The sequence below is a fragment of the Sceloporus occidentalis genome, unplaced genomic scaffold (assembly GCF_023333645.1).
Source record: "Sceloporus occidentalis isolate IW3139 unplaced genomic scaffold, rSceOcc1.0.p SCAF_18, whole genome shotgun sequence".
NCBI lineage: Eukaryota > Metazoa > Chordata > Lepidosauria > Squamata > Phrynosomatidae > Sceloporus > Sceloporus occidentalis.
Genome location: NW_028316998.1, coordinates 9,929,244 through 9,954,608, shown reverse-complemented (window position 1 = coordinate 9,954,608; position 25,365 = coordinate 9,929,244). Strand labels below are relative to the sequence as shown.

The 25,365-nt window shown below is 40.0% G+C and overlaps 1 protein-coding gene across 1 annotated transcript in view; it reads right to left on the bottom strand.

Moving 5' to 3' along the window:
• The window catches only part of LOC149302590 (band 4.1-like protein 4B), a 58,240-nt gene that overhangs the window by 18,115 nt on the left and 14,760 nt on the right, over window positions 1-25,365 (bottom strand). Inside the window, exons 2-3 of the mRNA XM_089482252.1 lie at window positions 4,062-4,166; window positions 1,343-1,385 (exon numbers count right to left, since the gene is read on the bottom strand). Of these exons, the coding sequence (XP_089338378.1) occupies window positions 1,343-1,385; window positions 4,062-4,166 (148 nt within the window). The remainder of the gene's footprint in view (window positions 1-1,342; window positions 1,386-4,061; window positions 4,167-25,365) is intronic.

Sequence of the window (25,365 nt, the reverse complement as noted above, 5' to 3'; positions counted from 1 at the left end):
AGTGGAAAGAGATATTGCCCTGCGACAATGTAATGCATTTGCATAAGCTCATTCCTATGTATGTGTAGAGCCAGCATAGCCTCCTGGTCTGTCTGAAACTGCCCTCTAAGCACGGTAATTACAAGCAATTTATCAGGTTACACACCAGGGTGGCCACTTGGTGAACATGCTTTGAAGAAGATGATGTTTCTACAATTCTGTAAATTTCCTGTCCACAAGCCCAGTCATTTGCCCGACAACAAAGCACTGGAATACGTTACAAGAAATAAAAATGAAGAAACATTCGCATTAAGCTAGCAAAAACATTGCTTCAATGCATCAGCACGGCTAAAAATTCTCATCTGAAGGTTTAGATTTTCTTTATAGCACGTAGCTACAGACCAACAATAACAACGCAAGGTCAACGAGGCTCGTAAACGGACCACACTATCATTTGGTGATTTCTTTAGCATTGCCTCAAAAGAGGTTTCTTAACCCACTAACAAACGTCTGTATGATATAGATCAATCCACGTTTGTCATCGGGTTAATATCACAAGCGTTGAAGGATGATGGTACTTGGTAGTAATGTCTGCCATTCCTGATTGGCAACAACACAAGGCTGCACGGTCAATGGAGAACTACAAAAACCTACCTCATGGTCAGTTACGGGCATTTCAGTTAAAAGAACCTGCCCTATGACCAGGTATTATCCGATTGGCTTAGACAGGTATACCACCAGGGTATATAAAAAGGGTAGAAAAGGGTAGTGAAAATTCAGTCATGGGTTGAACATTCAACAGGAGTGAGGCCGCGTGACAAAAAAAGATCCAGAACTCTCATTCACAAGATGGCCGCAGTTCTGCTAATTGCATGTTTACTAAGGTCATGAGTACCTTTATGAGGTAGCTAAACATACATATTCACTTTGTCTGTGTAACTTTTGAGTTGTAATTAGCTGTTTTATATAAATTGCTTTAATGTTTAAGCAAAGTATCATTTTATGTTACAACTGCCTGTGTATTTTAATATCTATATAGTAGACCAGCAATCACTTGCCCCCAGGCAAACGCAATGAAAGAGAGCAGGTTAGACACACACAAACATGACAGACTGACATTTATAAACAAGTATGACAGAATTCAACTTTAATGGATAGCTTTAATTTTAAAGAAAGAAACAAACAAACAGTTGTGGTGTTAAAAAAAAAAAGTTGTACAAATGACATAAAAGATAGTCTATAAGCAATTAGCGCCTTACTAATCAAATAAACAGCTGCATTCACACTTACATTAAATTATGACTGAAAACAAGATGTAATCTAATATGCCCATTAACAAAATGAAAGTACATAACATACTTACTTTTTATTTGTTTCTTAATAGGTTTTGTTTGGTCCAGCCAGTGCTAAAAAATATAAATTATATATAAATATATATATATATATTAATGAGATGAACAGGAAAAACCCCCAAAAAACAGTTTGCAATATATGCATTGGCGACATTGGGAGTGTTGGTAAACCAATACGCTTAAATCAAATTTTATTATATATTATATATATATTATTTAAAAAAAAGTACACCTAATGATTCAATAGCTTGTAGAACCACCTTTAGCAGCAATAACTTGAACTAATCGTTTTCTGTATGACCTTCAAATCATTGTGGAGGAATTTTTGCCCACGCTTCTTTACAATATTGCTTCAGTTCATTGATGATTATGGGCATTTGTTTATGTACAGCTCTCTTGAGGTCTCACCAGTGCATTTAGTTTGAGTTTAAGGTCTAAGCTCTGACTGGGTCATAACACATTGATTTTTGTTCTTTTAGCCATTCTGTTTGTAGATTTGCTGGTGTGCCTTTGATCACTGTCCTGTTGCATGACCTAATTTCAGCCAAGCTTTAGACAGATGACTCTAGAATACTTTTGTATACAGAGACGTTCATGGTCATCAATGACTGCAAGGTTCCCAGGTCCTATGGCTGCAAATCTTCATCCCTCCACCACAGTGCTTGACAGTTGGTGTGAGGTGCTAATATGCTGTGTTTGGCTTTCCCCAAACATGGTGCCGTGCATTATGGCCAAACATCTCCAGTTTGGTCTCGTCTGTCCAAAGGACATTTAGCGAGAAGTCTTGTGGTGTGTTCAGATGCAACGTTGCAAGCCTAAGCCATGTTGTTGGGTTCTTTTTAGAGAGAAGAGGCTTTCTCCTTGCAACCCTTCAAACCATACTTGTTCAGGACTTTAAATTGTTTGGAAATGGCCTTATAACCCTTCCCAGACGATGGACAACAACAATTGCTTCTCTAAGATCATTGCTGATGTCTTTCCTCCTTGGCGTTGTGTTAATATACACCTGAATGCTCCAGACCAACAACACACGCCAAAAGATTACAAGCTTTTGTTAGAACAAGAGGTTATAGCGTAAAACTAGCGGGTCAGAGGATTAGATGGAACGTGAAGACGTTTTTAATTTACTAAGAGGTTTGCTTTTTAAACACGCATGGTGTAGTCATAAGGCTATCCTGAATCTAAGACAAGACCAATGTCTTTACAGGCAAACTAGATGGGTCGTACGGTTGTTAATCTGCCTTCAAAGTCTGCTTCTAATGGATTTATACAAATATTTTTTTTTACAAGAATAATGAAGACACCAGTAATGTTTAGAAGATTTATATCAGCCATAACATGGAGACCTCCACAGTCAGTGAAACCTACTGCAATGAGATTGAAACTTCCATTGTTCCAGCTGCAGTTCCATTAATTCAAAGACATACCAGTGGAAACACAAGTTCCCCAGATGTCTAAACACCACTGTCAGCTGCTTACTGTACTGTTCTGTACTACATGGATTTTAATGAGGTAAAGTAGTCTAATGTATTATGCTGCTCATCACTGCACACAAACCCAAGACAAAGCCATACTGATTATTAAGACAAATCTCTCCAATTGCTTCAATTAGCTGCTTCCTGAAAAAAAAAAAAGGCTCACTTTCCTTGCTAATGTGTCCTCTTACATTCATCGGCTTTTAAAGCTAATGGATTTAAAAGTTCAATTTAATCTTCCAGTCAGAATATGATTCTGGCTGGAAGAAATGTATTCAACTTGAAGAATTAAAATAAATGGAAATGCTTATATTGTTCAATGTGTGTATGTATGGTTTATAAATGGGGAGCAAAAAAAGGAGGAAAACACGATTCCTCCTCGTGGCATTTAGTTAAATGTGTACAGGCATGGAGAATGAGAAAGATTTCCACAAGGAAATAAGAGGTACAGGATACTGAAGCATTCACAGGACACAAGGGTGAAGAGGAGCCAGTTGGGCGATTTGAGTTGTTAAGTTTGTCTCCGACACTGAGGACCAAAGGACACTCATTGTTTTTGAGGCATAATAGGGAATACAATTAAATATCTTTGATATAACAAGTAAGAAGAGTATTTCTAAAGGACAGCAGAGCAAGAAAAGTTAACGTGAGTGTAAATAAATAGGTTGTGGAAGGTAGCATCCGAACACTCTTGTGATCAATACAACCTTGTGTGGGAACACTACAAGAACATATAAAAAGGTATGGCCTGTAATATCAGGATCATTTAAGCATTATGGATACATAAATCCCCTATCAATCCCCATTGACTCATAAGAAGTCTCTTAGAAGGTAACATAACTTTTAAAACATAATATAGAAAGGTTTTAATGTTCTACTAATAAATTACAAGTTTATTTTAGGTAACAAGAACCACATTAAAATCTACAACTACCCTTTCATGCCTCTTTAATATAATAACAAGAATTCAGCAGCGGCCAGCTTGTCAATTGTCATTCCCTTTCAGAGTCCTAACAAACCACTGTTATTTATTGTAATGCTGTATAATATGTCTTGGGGATTTTTATCTGAAAACAGGCAAGTGCAGGAAGAACATTTTAATGATTAAAAATTTCAGGAATAACCTCTTGGATATTCTTGCTCTAGTTATTATTTTAAGCATCATTAACCGTATTATTATCTCATTCCCTGTGGGGATCTAGGAAGAGACATCTCTAACGAAAGAATACAATCTGAACTGGATTAAGGTACATACCGACACTTGGGCAGCATCCATGAATTGTAGGCCAAAATAATCAGTTTCTATCAAATCCAAATGGTATACAATCTGGTCGAACAAATCCTGGCCCTTGGCATGTTTCTGAAATACAGAAGAACAATGTTTAGTGAACAACAGTAAATAAAACAAGAAAAAAAAACAAATTATATCGCGGCTGGTCTTCAAAGCACATATGTCATATGAGTGAGCCATAATTATACTGTGTGAACTATAAAAGTGCACTGGACCAAATCCTGATTCATGAGGAGCCTACAGCCTTACAAAATAGTATTATCTTCTATACATGGCAAAGTCAATTACATTTTCTATCTTCTTGCAAAGTATTGATTTTTGTACTTATTTTCTCAAGTTATGGTATTCCAGAAAACCTGATCTAAACAGGTATATTAAATGAATATAAATTCATTTATATTGTTTGTTAATGGTCCTTAATGTCTATAACATGGCTTAGCAAAGTCTACGCAGTACAACCTCACCTCAACAGACATGGACACACAGTACCTCGAAGTGCACTACTGAACCCAACAGCAAGGGGAAAATGCACAAAAGTATAATATTAAACTACTGAAACATTTATATAATCTAGAAGTCAACATATTAACTGGCATTTTCCCAAATTATGTTAAAATTAGCTCTGTATGATGGCAAACTGGAGCTATCCATAGAGCACAGTAATTTCCAAATTAGAAGGCTGACCTGGTCCAGAGTAATCCATGGGCAACCAAGACTAAATCTCTCCGTGTTTATTTTGCTTTACAAGGGCCAGTCCTTGACCAAATAGCATCATAGCCAAGAGGCTCCATTCTCCCCCCCCCACACACACACAAGATTTCTTAAATACTTTTTGTGCCCATCTCTCACAGATTGTCAAGGCTTCTGTTGCACCACACTCCGGATTGACAGTGAGTGTCAGTTTATAACCAGTCCAGGCATGACTCCTCTAGCACTTGTCATCTGCATTATGAAAGGAGAGCACCAATCTTTACAGGAGGAGTCCCAATATATAATTAAGTCGGTAAGCTGAATGTCCTGCAAACACATTGTTACCGTCATAGGCGTAAGATTTCACAAAGATAAAGGTTTGGGCTGTGGAGACTGTTCTCTTTGAATTAATTGCCGATTAAGTTATAAGCATCACTGAAAGTATGCCCCATGTATATAAGCCACATATTAGTACACTCCAGGTCTCTTACGCACTTTAACACATATCATTGCCGAGTGCTATCCTACAATTGATGTCTTCTGCATTTAGCTTGTTTTCCAAACCGCAAATGCAGGCGATGCAGCCAGCTGAATGTACCTTCGGCTCAGGACTGCATACACGGGATTTCAATGGGGCCAAACAAGACCAATAGTGCACATGCTCATTAAGCACCTTCATTGATTTCTATGGGGACGCTACTTTGCATTCTATTTGGCTGCAAGGGGCAGCTGAAACTGGCAGGGATCACAAAGGTCTAAAGGAGCATTCCTGTGCAGCTCTGAAGCTACAGGCCTGACACGGTCAATAACATTAATTTACACGGAAATATAATTTGCAGATTAAAAGGTACTTACAAACTACTTTAATATATGTTCATGAACATGTTTTGTGACACTGTCCATTTAAATACCAGGAAAATTCAAGTTAAACGTATTATTTCGAAATCAAATTACAGTTTTCAAGACTCATGTTACAAATCATATCCACAAAACGAATCTCTCTCTTTTGGGCAAAACTAACTGACAAATGGTTAAAGCAGCGGTTTCCTAATTACCTTATTTTTATGGGACTTCATTGTAGTTGTGGTTTTATGGACACTAATGTGTCAAAAAAACCAATGAAACAAAGAACAGGACACCTAACCTGTATGTTTAGATCTGTCACCCAAAGCGTCAACACTCCTGTCAACTTATAAGCAACGCACAAAAGCAGCTTAAAATCAAATCAAAATTATACAGAATTATTGGGTAATTAACTAAATATATATATATATAATTTGTTAGAACATTTCTAAAGCAGACCATATATTTTCAGCATTGAATAGGTCAGCACAAAAACAAACTCATGCTATTGGTATAAAACCCTGCCTCGCATGGTGCTTTCTCTGGGAGGAGAGCTATTAAGGCATACCTTTCACTGCGCCTTTAAGTGGCAGAAACTTCCTCAAACAACATACGCTGCCAGGAAACACATAAACACGGGCGATAAGAGCAGGTGAAACTCAAATTCCTAACTGATGAAGTCACTTTGGAACGCTCCTCTGAAACCATCATCTTTTCTAACAAAGGCACTGGAAATTTTTTGGGAAGAGCTATAGCTAAAAACTATTTGAGAATTTGTGTGCATCAGTTCTAGAATCACACTGGGCTATTTACTAACCATCTCTAGAATGACACTGGGCTATTTACTAACCACCTGTAGAATGACACTGGGCTATTTACTAACCATCTCTACAATGACACTGGGCTATTTACTAACCATCTGTAGAATGACACTGGGCTATTTACTTACCATCTCTAGAATGACACTGGGTTATTTATCTATCAGTTCCCAAATCACCCAAGGCCAAGAGTTATGGGATCCCACGGGGCCATATATTTAAACATTTCTAGAATCCCACAAAGCAATTTACTTATCAGTTCTACAATCTCCTGTGGCTATTTACTTAACAATTCTAGAAGCTCACAAGGATATTTATATATCAGGTCTAGAATCTCACTGGGTGATTTATAAATCAGCTCTAGAGTGTCACAGGGCAGTGTGATGGTGATGTACATTGCTCTCTAATAAGTAAGCACAGATGCTAAATCAGTCTAATCTGTTTACAGTCTCCGCATCTATTGAATTATGCATTATACAGGACCAGCTGACACCAGTCAGCGTCAGCCCTTCATAGCGAATATTGAAGTGAGAGAGCAGAAGCCACAACTCTCCTCAAAACTCTTCCTTTATTGAACAGGCCTTAAAGTTTTAAAGACCTGGTGTCATACTACAACACGATTTCAGTAATATATCTATGTGTTCAAGATTGAAAGAGCTCATATAAAATGTTGTGTATGGTTATATATTCAAGATAAGTGGAATATATATAGCAATTCAAAGGTCCATAAAATGGGATTTAATGGCAGATAAGAACCATTGGAGCCATCCAGTCTGAGAAATGTTCTGCTATAAAAACCTCAATCCTTACTTGGTCCTTGGTCTTGTCTTTTATTCAGGATAGCTTTATGTCAATCGCATGCACATTTGTGTGATGAGGTTTTCAATTTCTAAAAAGAAATGTATCTGTATTAAAACTCCAGCCTCCTGATAAGGAGGAGACTTGATTATAGAAATGTACTTGTGCAATTTTTGCAAATTTATTGAGATGTTTTCCCGGGTCGTTCATGGCAGCTCCAGTGATGCAGTGTGTGTGTGTGTGTGATATGCAGTTTGCTGGCAGCTGAAGGGTTAAACATGCTGTGTGGAATCTTGACTGCTCTTATCATTGCAATGTCATAATGGAAGTTGCAGTCTATGTAGGCATTAGAAAAACATCTCTGCACACAAGCATAGCCACGAGTCTGAAACACACGTGCAGTGAAGAAATCTCAAGACCTATGTAAAAACCGCTGGCTGCCTGGCAAAGAGATCTGCGGAGTGCCGGCTCTCCGGCAAAGAGATTCGCAGAGTGTCGGGATCCCAGCAGAGATATGAAGAACGTGAACTGCAGGTTGACATGAAGAGCATGGATTTCTGGATATGAAATTTGAAGTCCATTTCAGTCATAAGGATGCTGTTTAATATTTTCTTAAAGGAATAATGTTTTACTTTTTTACATGTATCAATCGTTTTTAGATTAGATTTTAGTATGATCTCTGTCCAGTAAAAACAATTTAGAAAACCCCATGCTCTAGATAAAATTATCCTCTTAATGCCCATAGGGAAGGGCAGTTCTTCAAGCCATGGTTCCTTAGAGGTTTCCTCCTTCAACAAAAAAAATGTTAAAAAAAAAAATAAAAAAAAAAGGGGGGTTTTCCTTTCCTGAGTGCTGAAGAATGACTCTTCGTGAGTCCAGAGGTAGCCCTTCTCTGGCCTGTTTTAAGGTCAAATGTGTCCCTTCTGTTCACATTCACTTGATATATTGAATTGTGTAATAAAGTTTGATAACTCCCATAATTATCGTCTGTGAATTATTCTTCTGAAATGGTAAAAAAAAAATACACTTTCCCTTTGTCAAATTTCTCCAATTAATCAAGGAGAAACAAGCCAATATAACCTTTTAAAAAGCCACACACAAACAGGTTTTTGTGTTGAAGAACGCGAGGATCACTAAACACATTATCATCACAGGAGTGATATTCCAGTTGTTCGGTTCTGTCAGTTAAGTGGGAGAGCAGCAAATAAGGTGGACGACACACTGCACATAGCAACAACTATCCATTGACTGACAGGCTATTGTGCTTTGAGTATGGAAAAGCATTTTATTCCTGTCATGTCTTAAGTCTGTCATGGATTATAACAAGCATACATCAGATTGCGTCTTTAAATGGGGGTGTGGTTATAAATGAGACAAGGGAGCTGGTCTATACCTGGAATTTATGTTATTTTGGGTGCTATTGATATTTAGTTATATAAACTGAAATGAATTTGGCCCTGTACTGATTTCAGATCTAACAGTCTCCACCGACTCATTCATATACCCGGAAACATTCTAAATCAGCTGACACCGACTCTCTTTTTAGCCCATTGTGAAGATTATATGTAGTGACTCACCGAAACCACGACCGAAATCGAGGATATTGACTATGACTTATTGATAGCAAAGGCACCAATAGGGAGTCCAGTACAGTGTATATTAGGAAGGAGTCAGTTGTAGACTGTGACATTATTAATCCAGCCCCTTCACCCTGAGATTGGGACTAAAACCCTAAAAGCTCCCAGGTATATTCATTACTCATTCCTAGAACAACAGATAATATACCTAAAATATATTTTATATTTTTTTCTATCTACAATAGCTCATGCTAGATGTACACATTATGATTTAAAAAGTATGACCTCAAGAAAAGAAGATCAATTTAAGCCTAAAGAGCAGATGATGTCCATTCTGTATCGAATATCCAAATTCTGTAGTAGAATCACATTTTAAAATTTCACTCCATAATGTTTATGGGAAAGAGTTTCTTATTATATTTTTGCTAATATTCTACAGCCACCTATCAGTGATATTTAATAGTTATTGATTTATATAGCTCTGTAATATTCTGTAGTGATGTACAACAGGTAAACAGGACAAAACACGTAGTGCATCACAACTTGGATTTACAGAAACACTCAAAGTGCACCTTTCGTTGGAAATTTAGGTGTCACTTTGTTGAGGGTAGCTTTTTCAACTCTACATTATATTCTAGCCGATACTTTATACGTAATTATGTGGTGTAAGAGAGGGCAGACTGGCCTGTATGCACGTACACATACATACTTACTAGCAATTTCACCACCATAATGTAGATACAGTATAAATGTGTCATCTGCACATTCTGGACAGGTCTGAAGTGAAGGGCTGACCAATATTGTTTATGCATTACTTTTCACTGGTAGCTACTATACACTATACAGTAACAAGCAGCGCTATTACAGAATTCCCAGATCTAAAGCTCATAGCCATGCGCACACACACTTCTGATCCCACACAGCGAGAGCTGCCGCACTTGCATTACAGGGTTAATGCTGCTATTGGTATTTGGCAGATGGCAATGTTTTAGCAGATTATCCATCAATGCACAGAAGCTCCCCCTAAAGCTTCAGATCCCCCAGGCATGAGCCCTTGTGTGCCTAATGGACAATTCACCAATGGCCGCACTGAAGAATGTCGAGTTATAGTTTTGCATGTTTGGTAGTTGATAGGGGAAATGTTTGTGATATTGTTTTACAAATATAGATATGTAGCAATATCTAGATACATACAAGAAACAACCTGTCTATCATATGCTTTAAACACAACTGTAATTAGCTTTGCATTTGTATAAGTGGCAGAGTCACTGTGACGTGACCAGGGGCGGACTGGGCCGGGGGGCAGGGGGGCAATTGCCCCCCAGGCCGCCCTAAATCCGGGCCGGTGGGCCGGACGGACGAGCATTCAATGCGGCTGCGGCCGCAAAGTTAAAAACTAAGCGGCCGCGAGCAGGATTGAATGCGGCCGTCATGCGTACCTGGCGTGGGGGGGAGGGGGGCGGTCCGCCCCGGCTGCCGCTCATCTGAGGGGTGCCACCAGGCCGGCACGCCTTCAGAAACGATGCGCGCGGCACAACATTGAAGCCACGCCCACCGTCTTCCGCGCTCAGTGCACCGGAAGGACAGGAAGAAGAAGAAGAGGAGGAGGAGGAAAAGTGAGAGTGAAAGAAGAAAAGGTAGGAAAGAGTGGATTAGTAAGTGTGTGAGAGTGATGGGTGTTATGCTGAATGTAAGTGTGTGAGAGTGATGGGTGTTATGCTGAATGTAAGTGTGTGAGAGTGATGGGTGTTATGCTGAATGTTTGTGAATGAGGGTTTCAGATAGCATGGATGTGTAAGTGTTGGGGGATAGCTTGGCATAGGGAGTCCGTAATCACATTCCTTTCATGCCCAGATTCCAGCATGTAGTGGCTGCCTAGGCATGATAGGAGTGTGATTGCTGTTATAAATTATTTTTTGGTCCAACTTCGGTGTGTTAACACTTTTATTGGACAGAATAATTCAATGACAGTATTAATATATGTATATATATATATATAATTGCAAACAGCAATCACACTCCTATCATGCTAAGTCAGCCAGCACATGCTAGAACCTGGGCATGATAGGATTGTGATTGTTGTTATATATATGTGTGTTTGTGTGTATATATATGTTAATATTGTTGTTGATTTTTTTGTCTAATTTTGGTGTTACTTTTAATAAAGTATTTTAAAGTTTTTTTTTGGTTTTTTTTTAAGTTTTGGCCAAGTGAATGCTGAATTTTTAGTTTCAGTCCAGAATTTTCATTTCGTTGCATCCCTACTATATACTATGCCAGTCACTAAAGTGGTAAGCCTACACCACATCAATGTTTGGCTTAGTATATAGTGATAGGGGTTGTCAGTGTCTGGCTCAATGTATAGGCACACATTGACGGTGGTACCGCATAATCCCTAAGCATATAATGATAACAAATATGCTGTACCCCTGTCAATGTTTGCCTAACCATAGAAACTATGCAGTTTTAAAGTGTGTGTGTGGGGGGGGGTGCCACATACAGGGTCTGCCACAGGTGCCAAATACTCTCGGTACCCCCCTGCATCATGCGGCTGTCAGACCCAATGGCCATGCCTCAGCTCCTCTTCCCACGTCTTAAAAGGGGTGTGATGAAGAGCTGAGGCATGCGGTGCGTGCATGCCGGCCACTTTAATTTCATTAGGCGCTGGTGGAGTGACTGCCGCACGACGGCCGCTTTCAATGTCGCTCGCAGCCGCTTTGATGGTGCAACGGGCCAGTTGACTAGACTTGCCCCCCAGGCCTTAGGCTGCCAGCCCTCCCCTGGACGTGACCAAACTGCGTGACATATAGAAATGGGACTTTTGTGTGTTTTTAACTAGATGACAGCCGGCATGCCATCAATTCTGTACTCAACCATTTCACTTCCAGTCCCAGCGTGTGCACTGCATGAGTAATGGTCTTAACTTTGCTCCATTACTGTGACTGCTACGGGCAAGAAAAGCAGGCTTGTCCTATGTCTCAAATATGTGTGAATCATCTCCAAATGGAAGATTCAAGCGATAACAATTTCTAATGCATATATATATATTATATACGTACATACATACATACATACATACATAAATTGTACATACAAGGTGCACATTTCTTGGACCAATAAAGAAACGTTCAGGCAAGATTTCCATTTGAAGGGTAAGTCTGGGAACCTGACATGACCTTGCTGAAAACCAACAACAGGTACAACTATTGGATTTGTAGCACTTAAGGCAAACGGTCACCAGGGCCCTCTTCCGGGATGGACTTCCTGTACCTCTTAACATCCTGGTGGTGGTAATCGCCATCAGCTCACACCTAAATCATAAGGCAAGCCCTTGAGTCTGCTATTCTCTTTTGAAACGTAATCAAAACACAACGCCGTTTCTTGACATATGACTCCGAAAGAGACAACAGAAACACACAGACTCACGAGGAATATTCACGACCTTATACAAATACACAATACCACAACCACCTATCTGTGACAGAAACCACTGGATAAAATAAACAGAGCTCAGAAGCACACATCTGCTTTGTTTATACCATGGTCCCTATAAATTTCCATGGTGATGGTTTTGTATATGCAGAATGCCCCATATGCATTTGCCCTTTCCCCTGCCCCAACTATTTACAGCCCGCTCCAACAACGGCTTGGTAAATGCTGCAGGTAGTGGTCTGTTTAGACCCCTGTGCATAGGCATGTCAAACGTCAGCTGCTGTAGAAGGGCTGCAGTCTTCTAGGTCAAGTGCCCCCCTCCCCCATTTTGGAAGAAAGCTTATTCATGTGCTCGAAGAGTACTTTATTATGCATTTTTTCTTTAGAGGGGGCGACTTTAGGCTTTAGGTTGACAGTCTGACCTCAATGGCCTGAAGCTGTTTACTTCAAGAAAACACTATTTAAACTTAAAAAGGGGACGGTTTAGTCACCGGCATCTTACTATAGAAGAATCCATTTTTAACCCCTTAAGGACCGGGCTCATTTTTCGTTTTGTACCCTGTGGGACCGAGGCTGTTTTGACACTTTTGTGGTGCTTGTGTTCAGCTGTAATTTTCTCCTCACCCATTTAGTGTACCCACATAAGTTATATATTGTTTTTTTCAGGACAAGATGGGCTTTCTTCAGATACCATTATTTTGATCGTATCATCTTATTTACTATAAACAAATTAAAAAAACATGGTGAAAAATTGAAAAAAATACACATTTTATGACTTTTATTTGAAAAATCTTTTACTCACCTAAAAAAGCAAGTAAAAAAACTAGCTAAATAGATTCTACTACTTGTCCTGAGTTTAGAAATACCCAATGTTTTTAGGTTTTTTTGCTGTTTTTTGTAAGTTATAGGGCAATAAGTACAAGTAGCGTTTTATGATTTCCAAATCTTTTTTAACAAATCTGGTCAGTCTGCCTCCATCTCCTCTTTGGAACATCTTTGAAGCCGGTTAACTCAATTTAACCCATTCAAACCATATATTTTTGAAAACTAGACACCCCAGGGTATTCCAAATGCTGTTATTTTAACCCTTTCCATGCACCAATTATACAACTACACTTTGTCAAACTTTGTAATAGTAATTTTTTTTTTTTTTTCCCCACACAAATTGTACTTTAGTTATAGATATACAGGTGCTGGTATATGTCACTGTCAAACAACACCCCAATATGTGTTCAGCAACATCTCCTGAGTACAGCGATACCCCACATGCATGGGTTTGTCAGATTGTTTGGCTGGTAAAAGGCTACTTTTGGGGCATGCGTAATTCAGGTGGTCATTTGGTCATTGTGCCTCCCTCTCCTCTTTGGAATATCTTTGAAGCCGGTTAACTCAATTTAACCCATTCAAACCATATATTTTTGAAAACTAGACACCCCAGGGTATTCCAAATGCTGTTATTTTAACCCTTTCCATGCACCAATTATAGAACTACACTTTGTCAAACTTTGTAATAGTAATTTATTTTTTTTTTTCACACAAATTGTACTTTAGTTATAGATATACAGGTCCTGGTATATGCCACTGTCAAACAACACCCCAATGTGTGTTCAGGAACATCTCCTGAGTACAGTGATACCCGACATGCATGGGTTTGTCGGGTTGTTTCAGATTTAAAATGCCACATTTGGGAAGTGCGCTTTTTTTCTCCATTTTGGTCAGTCTGTACCTATGCCCTATCTTTGAGCTAGGCCACTCCAATTTACCCCATCAGCCATTTTTTTTATATATTAGACACCCCTTGGGTATTTGAAGTGCTTTTTTTTTTTAACTCTTTGTTGAGATTTTTGAGAAATTTTAGCACTTGCTCAAAATAATAAACTTTATTTTTTAATTTTATTTTATTTTTTTAATACTTTTTTTATATTTTTTTTTACACATTTTTCTGGTACTGGATGGTTCATCTAGTGACATCACTGCATAATAATTTTTAAATGTTAGCACATTTTTTTTTTATTTTTTTTTCCCATTTTTTATTTATTTTTATTTTTTTTGAATATTTTACTAATCACATAGTGATTAGAAAGCTGGGCTCCATTGACTTGCATGGTTGAATGCAGTACCTGTATTCAACCAGCAAGTGGAGCCAGTTCTCTAGAGGGTCTGGAGACCCTCTAGCGAACTTTTTCGTCTTTATTGTTTTATTTCCCGGGCCGCCGCCATCTTGCTTGATGGCGAAGATCACCGGCAGCGGCGGCTGTGACCGCTCTCCGGAGCGGTCACAGCCCACCCAGAGGTAAGTGTTTGGTGTCGCTGGATGCCTCCTGATCGAGGCATTCCAGCGACACCATTTAAGTTTAGGAGGCGATCGTTGATCGCCTCCTAAACGCTTTTAAAACGGGCGTCCGCCGCCATACAATGTATGGCGACTGTTGACGCCTCCGGGAGGGGCCAGACATGGCCCCCGATGCCGATCTCGGCCTTGCTGAATGCCTCGACATCGAGGCATTACAGTAACGCCGTTTAAGCGAAGAAAGTGATCGTTGATCACTTTCTAAGCTTATTTTACTTTTTGACGGTTCAGGACCGTCAAAGGTCATTTAGTGACCTTCATGTCATGACGGTCCTGAACCGGCAAAGGTCGCGAAGGGGTTAAGTTGAGTATTTTAATATGCATTCTTCCTAAACAGAAATAAATAAAACTTACCCGACACAGACTTGGTGCAAAATCTTCTCTCTTCCTCAAGGACCTGAAATGCTTCGCCAGTGACTGGCTGATTAAACTGTCAATAAGTGGCAGTAAAGTATTTGGGGAGTATTCCTGACACTGATTGACGGTTTAAGCAGCCAATCAGCGGCAGGAAAAGTGCTCCACTGAAATGAACGGGATTACTTTACACATGGACACTGTACGCGACGTTCAGTAGAGCCAGAGCTGGAACCCACTGGAGGAGATTATATCATCTGCAGGGAGAAGCATTCGCCCAAATGCATCTCCTGCAGGGCATTAACTGTCTTTGAGGAAAGGGGAAAAAGCATTTGTGGGATAAAAATGTAAAGGAACCACACAGCTACCATATGCATTAAAGTGCATTAGTGTGTCCGTTTAACCTGTACCCTGAATACTGTCCTGTAAAAAGTCACAAAGCATTAAAAGCAACATTTTTAAAAGTACCTGTGTTACTTTTCCGGGATCCTAACCCTCATTGTCTTATATATAAAATAAATTATGTATTAACCCCTTAAGGACAATAGGCGGTCCCTAAACCCATTGAAAACAATGCATTTTGACCCCGTACATGTACCGGCTTTGTCATTAAGGGCTTAAAACCCACGTTATATCATATGTATTCCATAGAGGCAGCCACTTTAAAATTCCTGTTCTTAGGTTCTGCATGGTTACTCTTTCCTATAAAATCTCTGGCCTGTCTATAAAAAGGTAAACTTCCACCATAATTTTATATATATTTATTTTATTATATTTGATAAAAGTTTAACAGTTTTTTTTTTTTGTTGCAAAAGGAAAACAGTGAATACAAATCTTAATTTTCCGATATCCGTATACATTGTTATTTTAGGTTATAAATAAATATAAAGATAAGAATAATCAACAAAAATGGACTATATAAAAGCTTGATTAAAACAACCAAACTACATAATACTGAGGGGTAATTAAGTTTTTAATTTAAACAAAATACGACACGCCTGTCTACAATGGCAACCTCTACATAAGCTTTATTTGAAAAATGTGAAACAAAACCCCCTCCTGAGGCAACAAACATAGGTTGTGATTGTGTACGTGTGTGTGTTTATGTGTAGGTATGTTACTGTGTATGTAGGTATGTTAGTCTATGTGTGTGTAAGTATCTTACTGTGTGTAAGTTTGTTAGTGTTTGACATACGCTAATATTATATGTGCACAGAGTGTGTAAGTGCATGGTATTAGCACAAGTGTATGCGTGTTAATGTTTGGTGTTAGCACGTGGGTGTCAATGTATGATGTTATTATGAGTTTGTGTGTTAACATTTGTTGTTGGAGTGTCAGGATAAATCAGGTTAGTGGTACCTGGGAGAGGAAGAAGAGGAGCAGGAGAAAGAATGTGTTTGTATGGAAGTGTACAGTATTAGCATAAGTGAGCGATGTGAGTTAGTATGTATGCGTGTTAGTTAATGGGGGGCCCCAGAGAAATACTGCACACAGGTACCACTAAACCTAGGCTCACCCTTGTTCTCGATAAGGGTTGCTTGTAGGAAGATCATAAGGAGGAGTGAAAGGTAAAGCAATGGGATCAAAGCCAGCACTGGGCCCAAATATTTTTGACCACTAATAGTGCATACCTTTAAAATGTAAAACAACAATGTTAACATTACTAATATGGAAGCGAACAGCAAAGCAGTTTCCAGTTTGCATCGTAACACAGAATTACGAGAATTGTCCTGCTACAGTGTAATAAGCAAAAAAAAATAAATCTTTAAATAAAAAAAAATGAATGTGTGGCTACAAACGTCACAATCTGATTACTATTATCTTGCGGAGTCTACGGTCAGAAATGTGTAATACACATGTTGTACATTTTTTGCCTGAGCTAATCTGAGGATTAGCATTAGATCTTTAAGCCTTTGAGTACACTGCATTGCAAGGCATGCAATAAATCTCACATATAACACTTGCATTCTTCCTTATTTTGAACAGTTTCCCCTACTTTGAAAAGCAAGTTACACATTTACTACGCGTGACTGTTTTATAAGTACACATTAAAATAAATAAAATATATATATTTATTGGGACAGGAGTTTCATGTCCTGTAACACAGTAAGGGAATTTAAACACGCATGGAACAGGTACACGGCCATCCTGAAGAGATCAATGACTAGTTAAGGCTTGACTTTTTAAAGCAGAAACAAAAAATAGGCATACTAGATGAGCAGAATGGTTCTTATCTGCCATCGTTTTTAGGTTTCTGTGTACCAGTTAATTTTTGGTATAATGTATAAAAAGTTGCTTGTGACAACTTATTTCTGAATGGTTTTCTGCCCACCTTAAAGTGTTCTCTGTGAAGCTCGACATTTTTTTTTTTTTTTTTTAATACCAGTAGCTTAATCTAATTATCTACTAGGATATGATAAATATAGTGTAATTACATTTATGTCTATGTGTATATAAAACAGGGAAAGACATGATTTTACACTTTTATCCAGAAAACCAAATATATGCATTTTTGTTTTACCTAATTCTAAGGAGCAAGCTGGAACATCCTGTAGATTTGGAGGCTTTGTGTATAAAAAATCCAGTGGAAAAACAAAATGAGTAGAACAAAGACACAATACAAATGGAGTGCCAATTACTACAAGTTACCTGCCAATTTAGGATGTCTGCTGTGCTGCAAGTACATAAATAAAGGAGCGCCCCCAATATGGCACATGGACTATTGGGTTATAATTATTTTCTTGTGTTCGGTTATAAAGATTTATTTGGTATAGATGTTAACAGTAAAGAAGCTTGTTCTTATTTATAAGCAGGGTCCTACATAAAGTGCCTTAAATAAATAAATGTCTTTATTTCTTGTATGTTGGACTGTCCTAATTGCCACACTAAAATTAAAGCCACAACAACTATGAACGAACAAAACAAGTGCAGCGTAAGTATACTGGTTATAAAGCGTTGGAAAAAGCAAGCAGGGTGCTGGGCTGTATAGCCAGGGGCATCAGTAGCACAAAGAGAGGGAGTTGGTTCAGCCACTGAGCAGATCTCCGGTCAGACCTCACCTTGAGTATTGTGTATAGGGCTGAAACAACGAATCGATAAAATAGATTAATCGAGTGATCGATTCGTTGTTGGCTCCTTTTACTTACCTCCGCGAGCGTTCCCTGCTTCCGCTACACGCTCTGCACTCTCCGCCTTCTTTTAGTTGCGTGACGGATGTGACGCGTTCCGGAGGTAAGTATTCTTCATGTCTGTGCGAATCGCTCTGTGCGAGTGGCTCCGTTCACACAGAGCGATTCGCGGGGGTGGGGTTTCAGGGGATGCAGGGCAGAGTGGGGGTGGGGGGGCAGGCCAGGGTAGGAGACCGAGTGCAGGGCAGAGTGGGGGTGGGGATGCAGGGCAGGGTGTGAGTGTGGGGGCAGGGCAGGAGACTGGGTGCAGGGCAGAGTGGGGGTGGGGGTGCAGGGCAGAGTGGGAGACTGGGTGCAGGGCAGAGTGGGGGTGTGGATGCAGGGCAGGGTGTGAGTGTGGGTGCAGGGCAGAGTGGGTGCAGGGTGTGAGTGTGGGGGCAGGGCTGGGTGCAGGGCAGAGTTGGAGACTGGGTGCAGGGGCACAGTGCAAAGTGCTGGGTGCAAAGTGCCAGGGCTGGGTGCAAAGTGCCAGGGCTGGGTGCAAAGTGCCAGGGCTGGGTGCAAAGTGCTGGGTGCAAAGTGCCAGGGCTGGGTGCAAAGTTCTGGGTGCAAAGTGCCAGGGCTGGGTGCAAAGTGCTGGGTGCAAAGTGCTGGGTGCAAAGTGCCAGGGCTGGGGCAAAGTGCCGAGTGCTGGGTGCAAAGTGCCGGGTGCAAAGTGCTGGGTGCAAAGTGCCAGGGGTGGGGCAAAGTGCTGGGTGCAAAGTGCTGGGTGCAAAGTGCTGAGTGCTGGGTGCAAAGTGCTGGGTGCAAAGTGCTGGGTGCAAAGTGCCAGGGCTGGGGCAAAGTTTCTTGAACAGTAATAGTCCACCTCTTTTCAGAATGTTTGGGGTTCTTTTGTTTCATAAATATTGTGTTTGGGTTTTTGTACTTTGAAAATATTGTTTTTTTATTACATCATAACAAAATAAAAATGTTAATGTAAATTTTAAGTTGTTTTTTAACATCCAGTTCATTAAATTATTTTAAATAAACAAAAAATTTGCATATTGTTTTTTTTTATCCGATTAATCGAAAAAATAATCGGCCAACTAATCGATTATTAAAATAATCGTTAGTTGCAGCCCTAATTGTGTATAGTTCTTTTTTTTTATAAATCAAAATGTTTATTGTTTCATAAGATAGAAGTACACACAAGATAAGGGAAGGTGAACAAAGAAAAATGAAAAAAAAAAAAAGGGGGGGGGGACATAAGGATGGGAGGGGGGGGGGTACACAGAAAACATACAGTGAACAGTAAACACCTGTCGCAGCAGGGTAAAGTAAGGCACAGAAAATATCGTCAGTAGGAACACAAATCTCCCACACATCCTAACACCTTAGGGCCTGTGTCGCAGGGTCAGTTAAGAAGCGTGACCAGTAGAACCAGAGACGCTCATGCTTATTAACCCGGTTAGTAGACCTGGCCACCAAATCCTCTAGATGGCGTACATTTTCCTCTCTCCCGACCCATTCTTGCAGCGATGGCGGAGTCGGTGAACCCCAGTGCAGAGGAATTAAAGCTTTGGCCTCATTTAACAAATGCCAAACCACCGATTTCTTATAAGCCGATATTGACAGAGAAGTGTGATGCAGCAAACAATTAACAGGATGAAAAGGAGGAGGAAAATCAGTGAAATGGTATAAAGTGTCATGTACGGCTTTCCAAAATGGGACAATAAGGGGACAGTCCCACCAAATATGGAGGACGGACCCACCCTGCGACCCACACCTCCAACAGACATCGGGGCAGTCAGGAAATATAGCGTGCAGACGCGAAGGCGTGCGATACCACAATGAGAGAAGCTTGTATGACATCTCCTGGGTTTTAGTGCTAATAGAACACCCATGCGTCAGCACAAAGATCTTCTCCCATTCAGCCCTAGACAATGACACATTCAATGCCCGTTCCCACTTACCCACACAGGGGGGCAAGGGATCATCCGTGTGATGGACAAGGACCTGATACAACACAGAAACACCATGGGACGGGAGGACATCTCGCAGATGCAACGATTCAAAAGAGGTGGGCCCCCGGACCAGATTATGTCGCTGTGGGATGGATCGAATGAAGCCCCGCAACTGCAGATACTGAAGGGTCTGAAGCGGCGACGGAGAGGCAGCACCAAAAAGAGCAGACATAGGGAGGAGCTCAGAGCCACCCATATAGGACCCAATCGTTGGGGAATCAGCAGAAGTCGCCAACAAGAAACCACCTCCAGACATACCAGGGGGAAAGTCAGGATTATGACGAAGGGGAGTCTGCGGCGAGGGATACGTTGTGAGGCGAAAGGTACGGTGAGCATTGTGTAAGGCCCGAAGGGTAGCCAAAACAAAAGGATTACCCCCCGCGTTCCTCCTAGCAACACACGGGTCTAACCATATAAGAGCTCGCAGAGGCACAGGGGAGGCAGCTGCCTCCAAGTTCACCCAAAGCTTATGGGATGGGCCATAACTCCACTCCAACGTCCTCAGAAGGTGGCAGGTCAAATAATAGGAACTCAGGCAGGGGACCCCCAGGCCTCCCGCATCCTTGGGCCTCTGTAACATAGCCAAAGCCAACCGTGGGGGCCTCCGAGCCCAAATAAATGCAATAAACATCGATCGCAGCGACGAAAAGAAAGAGCGTGGTATGGATATAGGTAAAGCCTGGAGCAAGTATAAAACCCTGGGAAGCACGTTCATCTTAAGGGTATGAACCCTACCGATCCAGGAGACAAAAAGAGAACCCCAAGCCCTAAAATCCTTGTGAAGCGCAGCCAGAGGGGGGGGGTTGAAACGATACAGAAGCCCCACGTCGACCGCAAGCCAAATACCTAAACGTTTCAACTTTTGCGAACACCACTTAAAAGGAAACAGGGAGGCCAGCGATTCAGCCTCAGCACGGGGGAGAGTGATATTCAAAATCTCAGATTTTCCAAAATTAATCTTCAGATTCGAAAGGCGACCATACACCCGGAACTCCTGAAGAAGAACCGGCAGGGAAACCCTAGGGCCTGTGAGGGCAAAAAGCATGTCGTCCGCGAAGGCTACGGTTTCATGATGTACATCACCACTCACCACCTCCTGGATATCCGGGTTCGCCCGAACAGCCCCCCAAGAAAGGCTCTAGAGACAATACAAAAAGCAGGGGAGAATTGTGTACAGTTCTGGTGACCCCAGACATATTCAAAGTTCAGCGGAGGAACCTTAACATGTATCGAGAAAGGGGAGATGTGACAGATACATTTAAATGCATAGGGATGTAACGGAGTACGGGGGGGGGTTATTTCAAAGAAGGAAAGAAATTGAAAACAAGAGGCCATAGTCTAAAACTGGATGGTCAGAGGTTTAAATGTAATAAGGAAGTTCTACTTTGCGGAGAGAGGAACAAGCTCCCATCAGAAGTGGTAGAGACTAATAAAGTAAAGAATTTCAACGTGTGGATAGTCAAAAAGCTATTCTTAATCCGAGACAAGGACGGAGTAAGCTCCGAATCTCTATGTCAGGAAAAATGGAAAGACTGTATGGAAATGGTTCTTATCTGTCATCAAATTCTAGGTTTCTGTAAAGGTCAGAGAAAAAAAAAGCCAGTAAGAATTTGTCTCACTGCCTAGGGCTCTAGCACATATAATGTTGGCTTAGGAGTCCTTATTCTAGGTCTCTATGAATGGCCTGCTGAATATGTTGATGCTTTCTGAAAGTTTATTCAATAACCAATATGTGGGTTGTTCACGTTACTTAAAGATCCCAAGGCAGAGGCATATTCTGGCCCAGGCTGGCTAGGCCTAAGGGGCTTACTCCCCTAGGATAGTTTGGTGGGACTACAACCCTATTTTGCAATCGGGCTCCCCAGTGCGCCACTGCGCGATGGACCAGTTACAAGAAAGACCTTGTATCTTCCCAACCAGCCCATTCACACTATACAAGAGAAAGAACAACTTAAGAAAATTCAGAGAAAGTTAAGAAGTTCCATTAATGGCGTAAAGTCATCTTGTCCTTCACACTAGATGACTAAGAAATGGCATCAAGAGCTTCTGCAAATGTATCCTGTTACCTGCTCTTACACCAAAACAGCTCCCTAGTGTTAACACCTCTATAAATATCATTAACAGCATTGTTTCTTAACTGAAAAGGTACAACACAGGTTTTTTTCTTTTGTCTTTAGCACATAAACCAGCATGAAAAGAAGCCATCAAGACACCGAAGAAGAAAATATTCTCCTGCTCATAACAAGATCAGGGCATATAAATCATGATCCACGCGCAGACATTCAAAAAGCATAACAACCTTGTATTTTTCAAGTGAGTGTGCAATTTAATGTAGAAAGTCCTTTGAATTTATATAAAACAAAATTTGGTGGAAAACAGCAAGCAATTTTATTGCTGGCTCATTTCTCTCGATCGTCTGTAGAACATACTTCCTGGGAGCAAATGAACCATCTGTGGTTAGCAGGGAGTCAGATAGCGGGTCACCACTAGAACTATAACCATAGGTATATATTCACTACGCAGAGCTAATATGCACAGATGCCTAGCATTATGGAGAATGACCAGAAATCGGGAGTCTAAACTGGGAATATACTTGATTAAAACAATAATTATAGTACATAGTGACTAATTGGCCTACAATGGAAAATGATGCTTTATAATTTTCCATGTTCTTTTTCTCGATTTCAGCGTGGCATTTCATACGTGTGCACTAGAACTAGAAACACGCTAGGGCCTCACTATATTCAAATGCAAATAATATTGCATGCTTAGGCTAAAGGATGAAGTCGAGGAATAATAGACTCTAAAACCAATAACCTTGTGCAAATAAAATATTGCGACTAGCATTGTAAGAAAAGTGGGATTCATGTTGTGAATTATTTTATAAACTCCCCTATCTACTATATTAAAACACACGTACATACCGGTATATATATATTGTATATTTTTTTTATTATTATTTTTTTTCCATACATTTCTCTACTGGTACTAACTAAACAGGATAGATGAAGTTTATGCATGCCTCATAAATAAGTTAACTCAGCACTTTTTACCAGTAATCCTTTCATGCGTTATTGCTTAACATTCCGGCATTGTAAATCCCAATATTACTTAGGATTTACAAAAAGACGTACTCTTTAAAGCGGCTCTGTCTCTTTTAGCAAATCTTACATTTTACAGTTTGATATAACAAATTAACCTATGCAATGATGCTTAAATAGAAACATAATAAAAATTATTATATAATATTTGCTTACATAGACACTAATACGCAAAATTTGTCAATTCCGTTTATTTGTACAAATATCTGACAACTCGCACTTACTCAGGCACCCACAGACTTTCACTCAATGTCTTCCTACCTTCTATGCCGATGTCCCTGTGTCCTATTCCACAGCTCCTCTGCTTCTTCTCTTGCCTCTTCTTGTCCCTCTCTTCTTTTTTCATCCGCTTCTCCTTGTGTCTTCTTTCTTCTTCCACTTCTCAGGAACCAGGTCTCCCACAACACTTCTGCAAAATAGTGGAGGCTCTGGGTGCACCCTCTCCCCCTATTGGAGGAGAGGAGAATGTGCAGAAACGCTTCTCTTTCTCTGCAAATCGATCTTCATTATTCTGGCCTCTCAGCGTAATTCTGCAAAATTGTGGACAGCCTCTCCCTTGTTTTCCAATAAGGGGAAAGCATGTGTCTGGAGGCGCTGCCCTTTTGTGGAAATGCTCTGGGACACTGGGCTCACAGAGAAACAGACGAAGAAAGAAGACAAGAGAACGGAAACGAAAGGGCAGTTTGTTGTCCGAAAACGAATGGACCAAAAATGAAACAAATTTGTTCAAATCATTTTTGGTCTAGTTTTGACTCATTTCGTCATGGATCTTGGCTTCTAACCCAAATCTCAAAACCCACTTCTTCAGAGACGTATACCACCTTAGTTGCTAGAACTTCCCTGTCACTGATACAACCCCCACACTACCTCTCACCTTTCTCTGTTCCTTATGTTTGTCACCCCATTACGTCAAGATTGTAAGCTTGCGAGCAGGGCTCTCTCCACCGAATGTATCGGTTTGTCTTAGTCTGTCAAATGTCGTCTTGTCATACCCCATTGAATATATGCATTGTAAGATGCGCTGCATGAATTGTTGGCGCAATATAAATAAAGATAATTATTATTATAACAGGTAAAATAGTCTTAGGAAGAAAAAAAAAACCCCACAGAATTTTGCAGCAAATAAGTAGCATTTGGCCTACCTAGTCTACCCATTTTTCCTGCTTTAATTATTTCAACCTTGGTTTCATTTCACTTTTCCATCTCCCACTTAGCAAAAGTAAAGCTTTTTGTTCTAAAATGTCTCCTTTTTAAATTAACTTATGTATTTAAGTATTCCTTTGTATGTATTTGCAGCTTTATCACATCTATGTTCTCCTCTTCTGCAAACTATACACAAATATTTGAAGACTATCTCCAATGCTTCCAAAAACCAATCAATCCAAAAACACAAGCAGTAGACAGAAATGAGAGTAAATCCATTAAAGTGACCTTCCCTTTAAGTGTTAGACTTTTGTCAAACATATTCCCGCCTGGGCCAGTGATTGTTTTTGAGTTACTGTTTGTAAGATTCAGTTTTCTATTCACCAAATCCAAGGTAAAATTTCAATGTCGGGAAGAAGACTTACACCGACCCTGCCAATGGTGACACATTAAAAAAAAATAAAAAAATGTATCCTTTGGAAAAAGAAAAAAAATAATAAAAAAAAAATAAAAAAAAGAGGAAAAAAAAAATCTCATTTAAAAAAAAATCTTTTGAGCACAAATCATTTAACTTCAAGTTCCCAGGGATTTGGCAAGCAGAACCTGTACTGGGAGTCTAAAACCTGCTTTTCACGTTTAGGAGGTTTGTATCTGGAACACTAAAGAGACCTAGGATATCTCTGACCATTACCGGATAATGTAGAAGTAAACAGGCTAACCTGCCCAAACTTCAGAATATCTTTTAAATCAGGAACAAGTATTTAAACAACGACTTATTACAGCTGCTACCTTATTCTCACAGCTGATCAGATCACAATTGTTTCTAGGCAGGGGCAGAACATTCTATATTTTCAGATTATGTATTCTTTGAAAAATCTATTTATACGTTAAAAATAAAAAACAAAAGTGTCAGATGTCAGGAAGGACATAAGAGTTTAGTAGCTTCCACCACTAGTAAAATTTGGGGAAGTTAACTATTTAGATCCAGAAATATCTAGTGTTTCCTGGACAAGAATGAAGAGGTACGA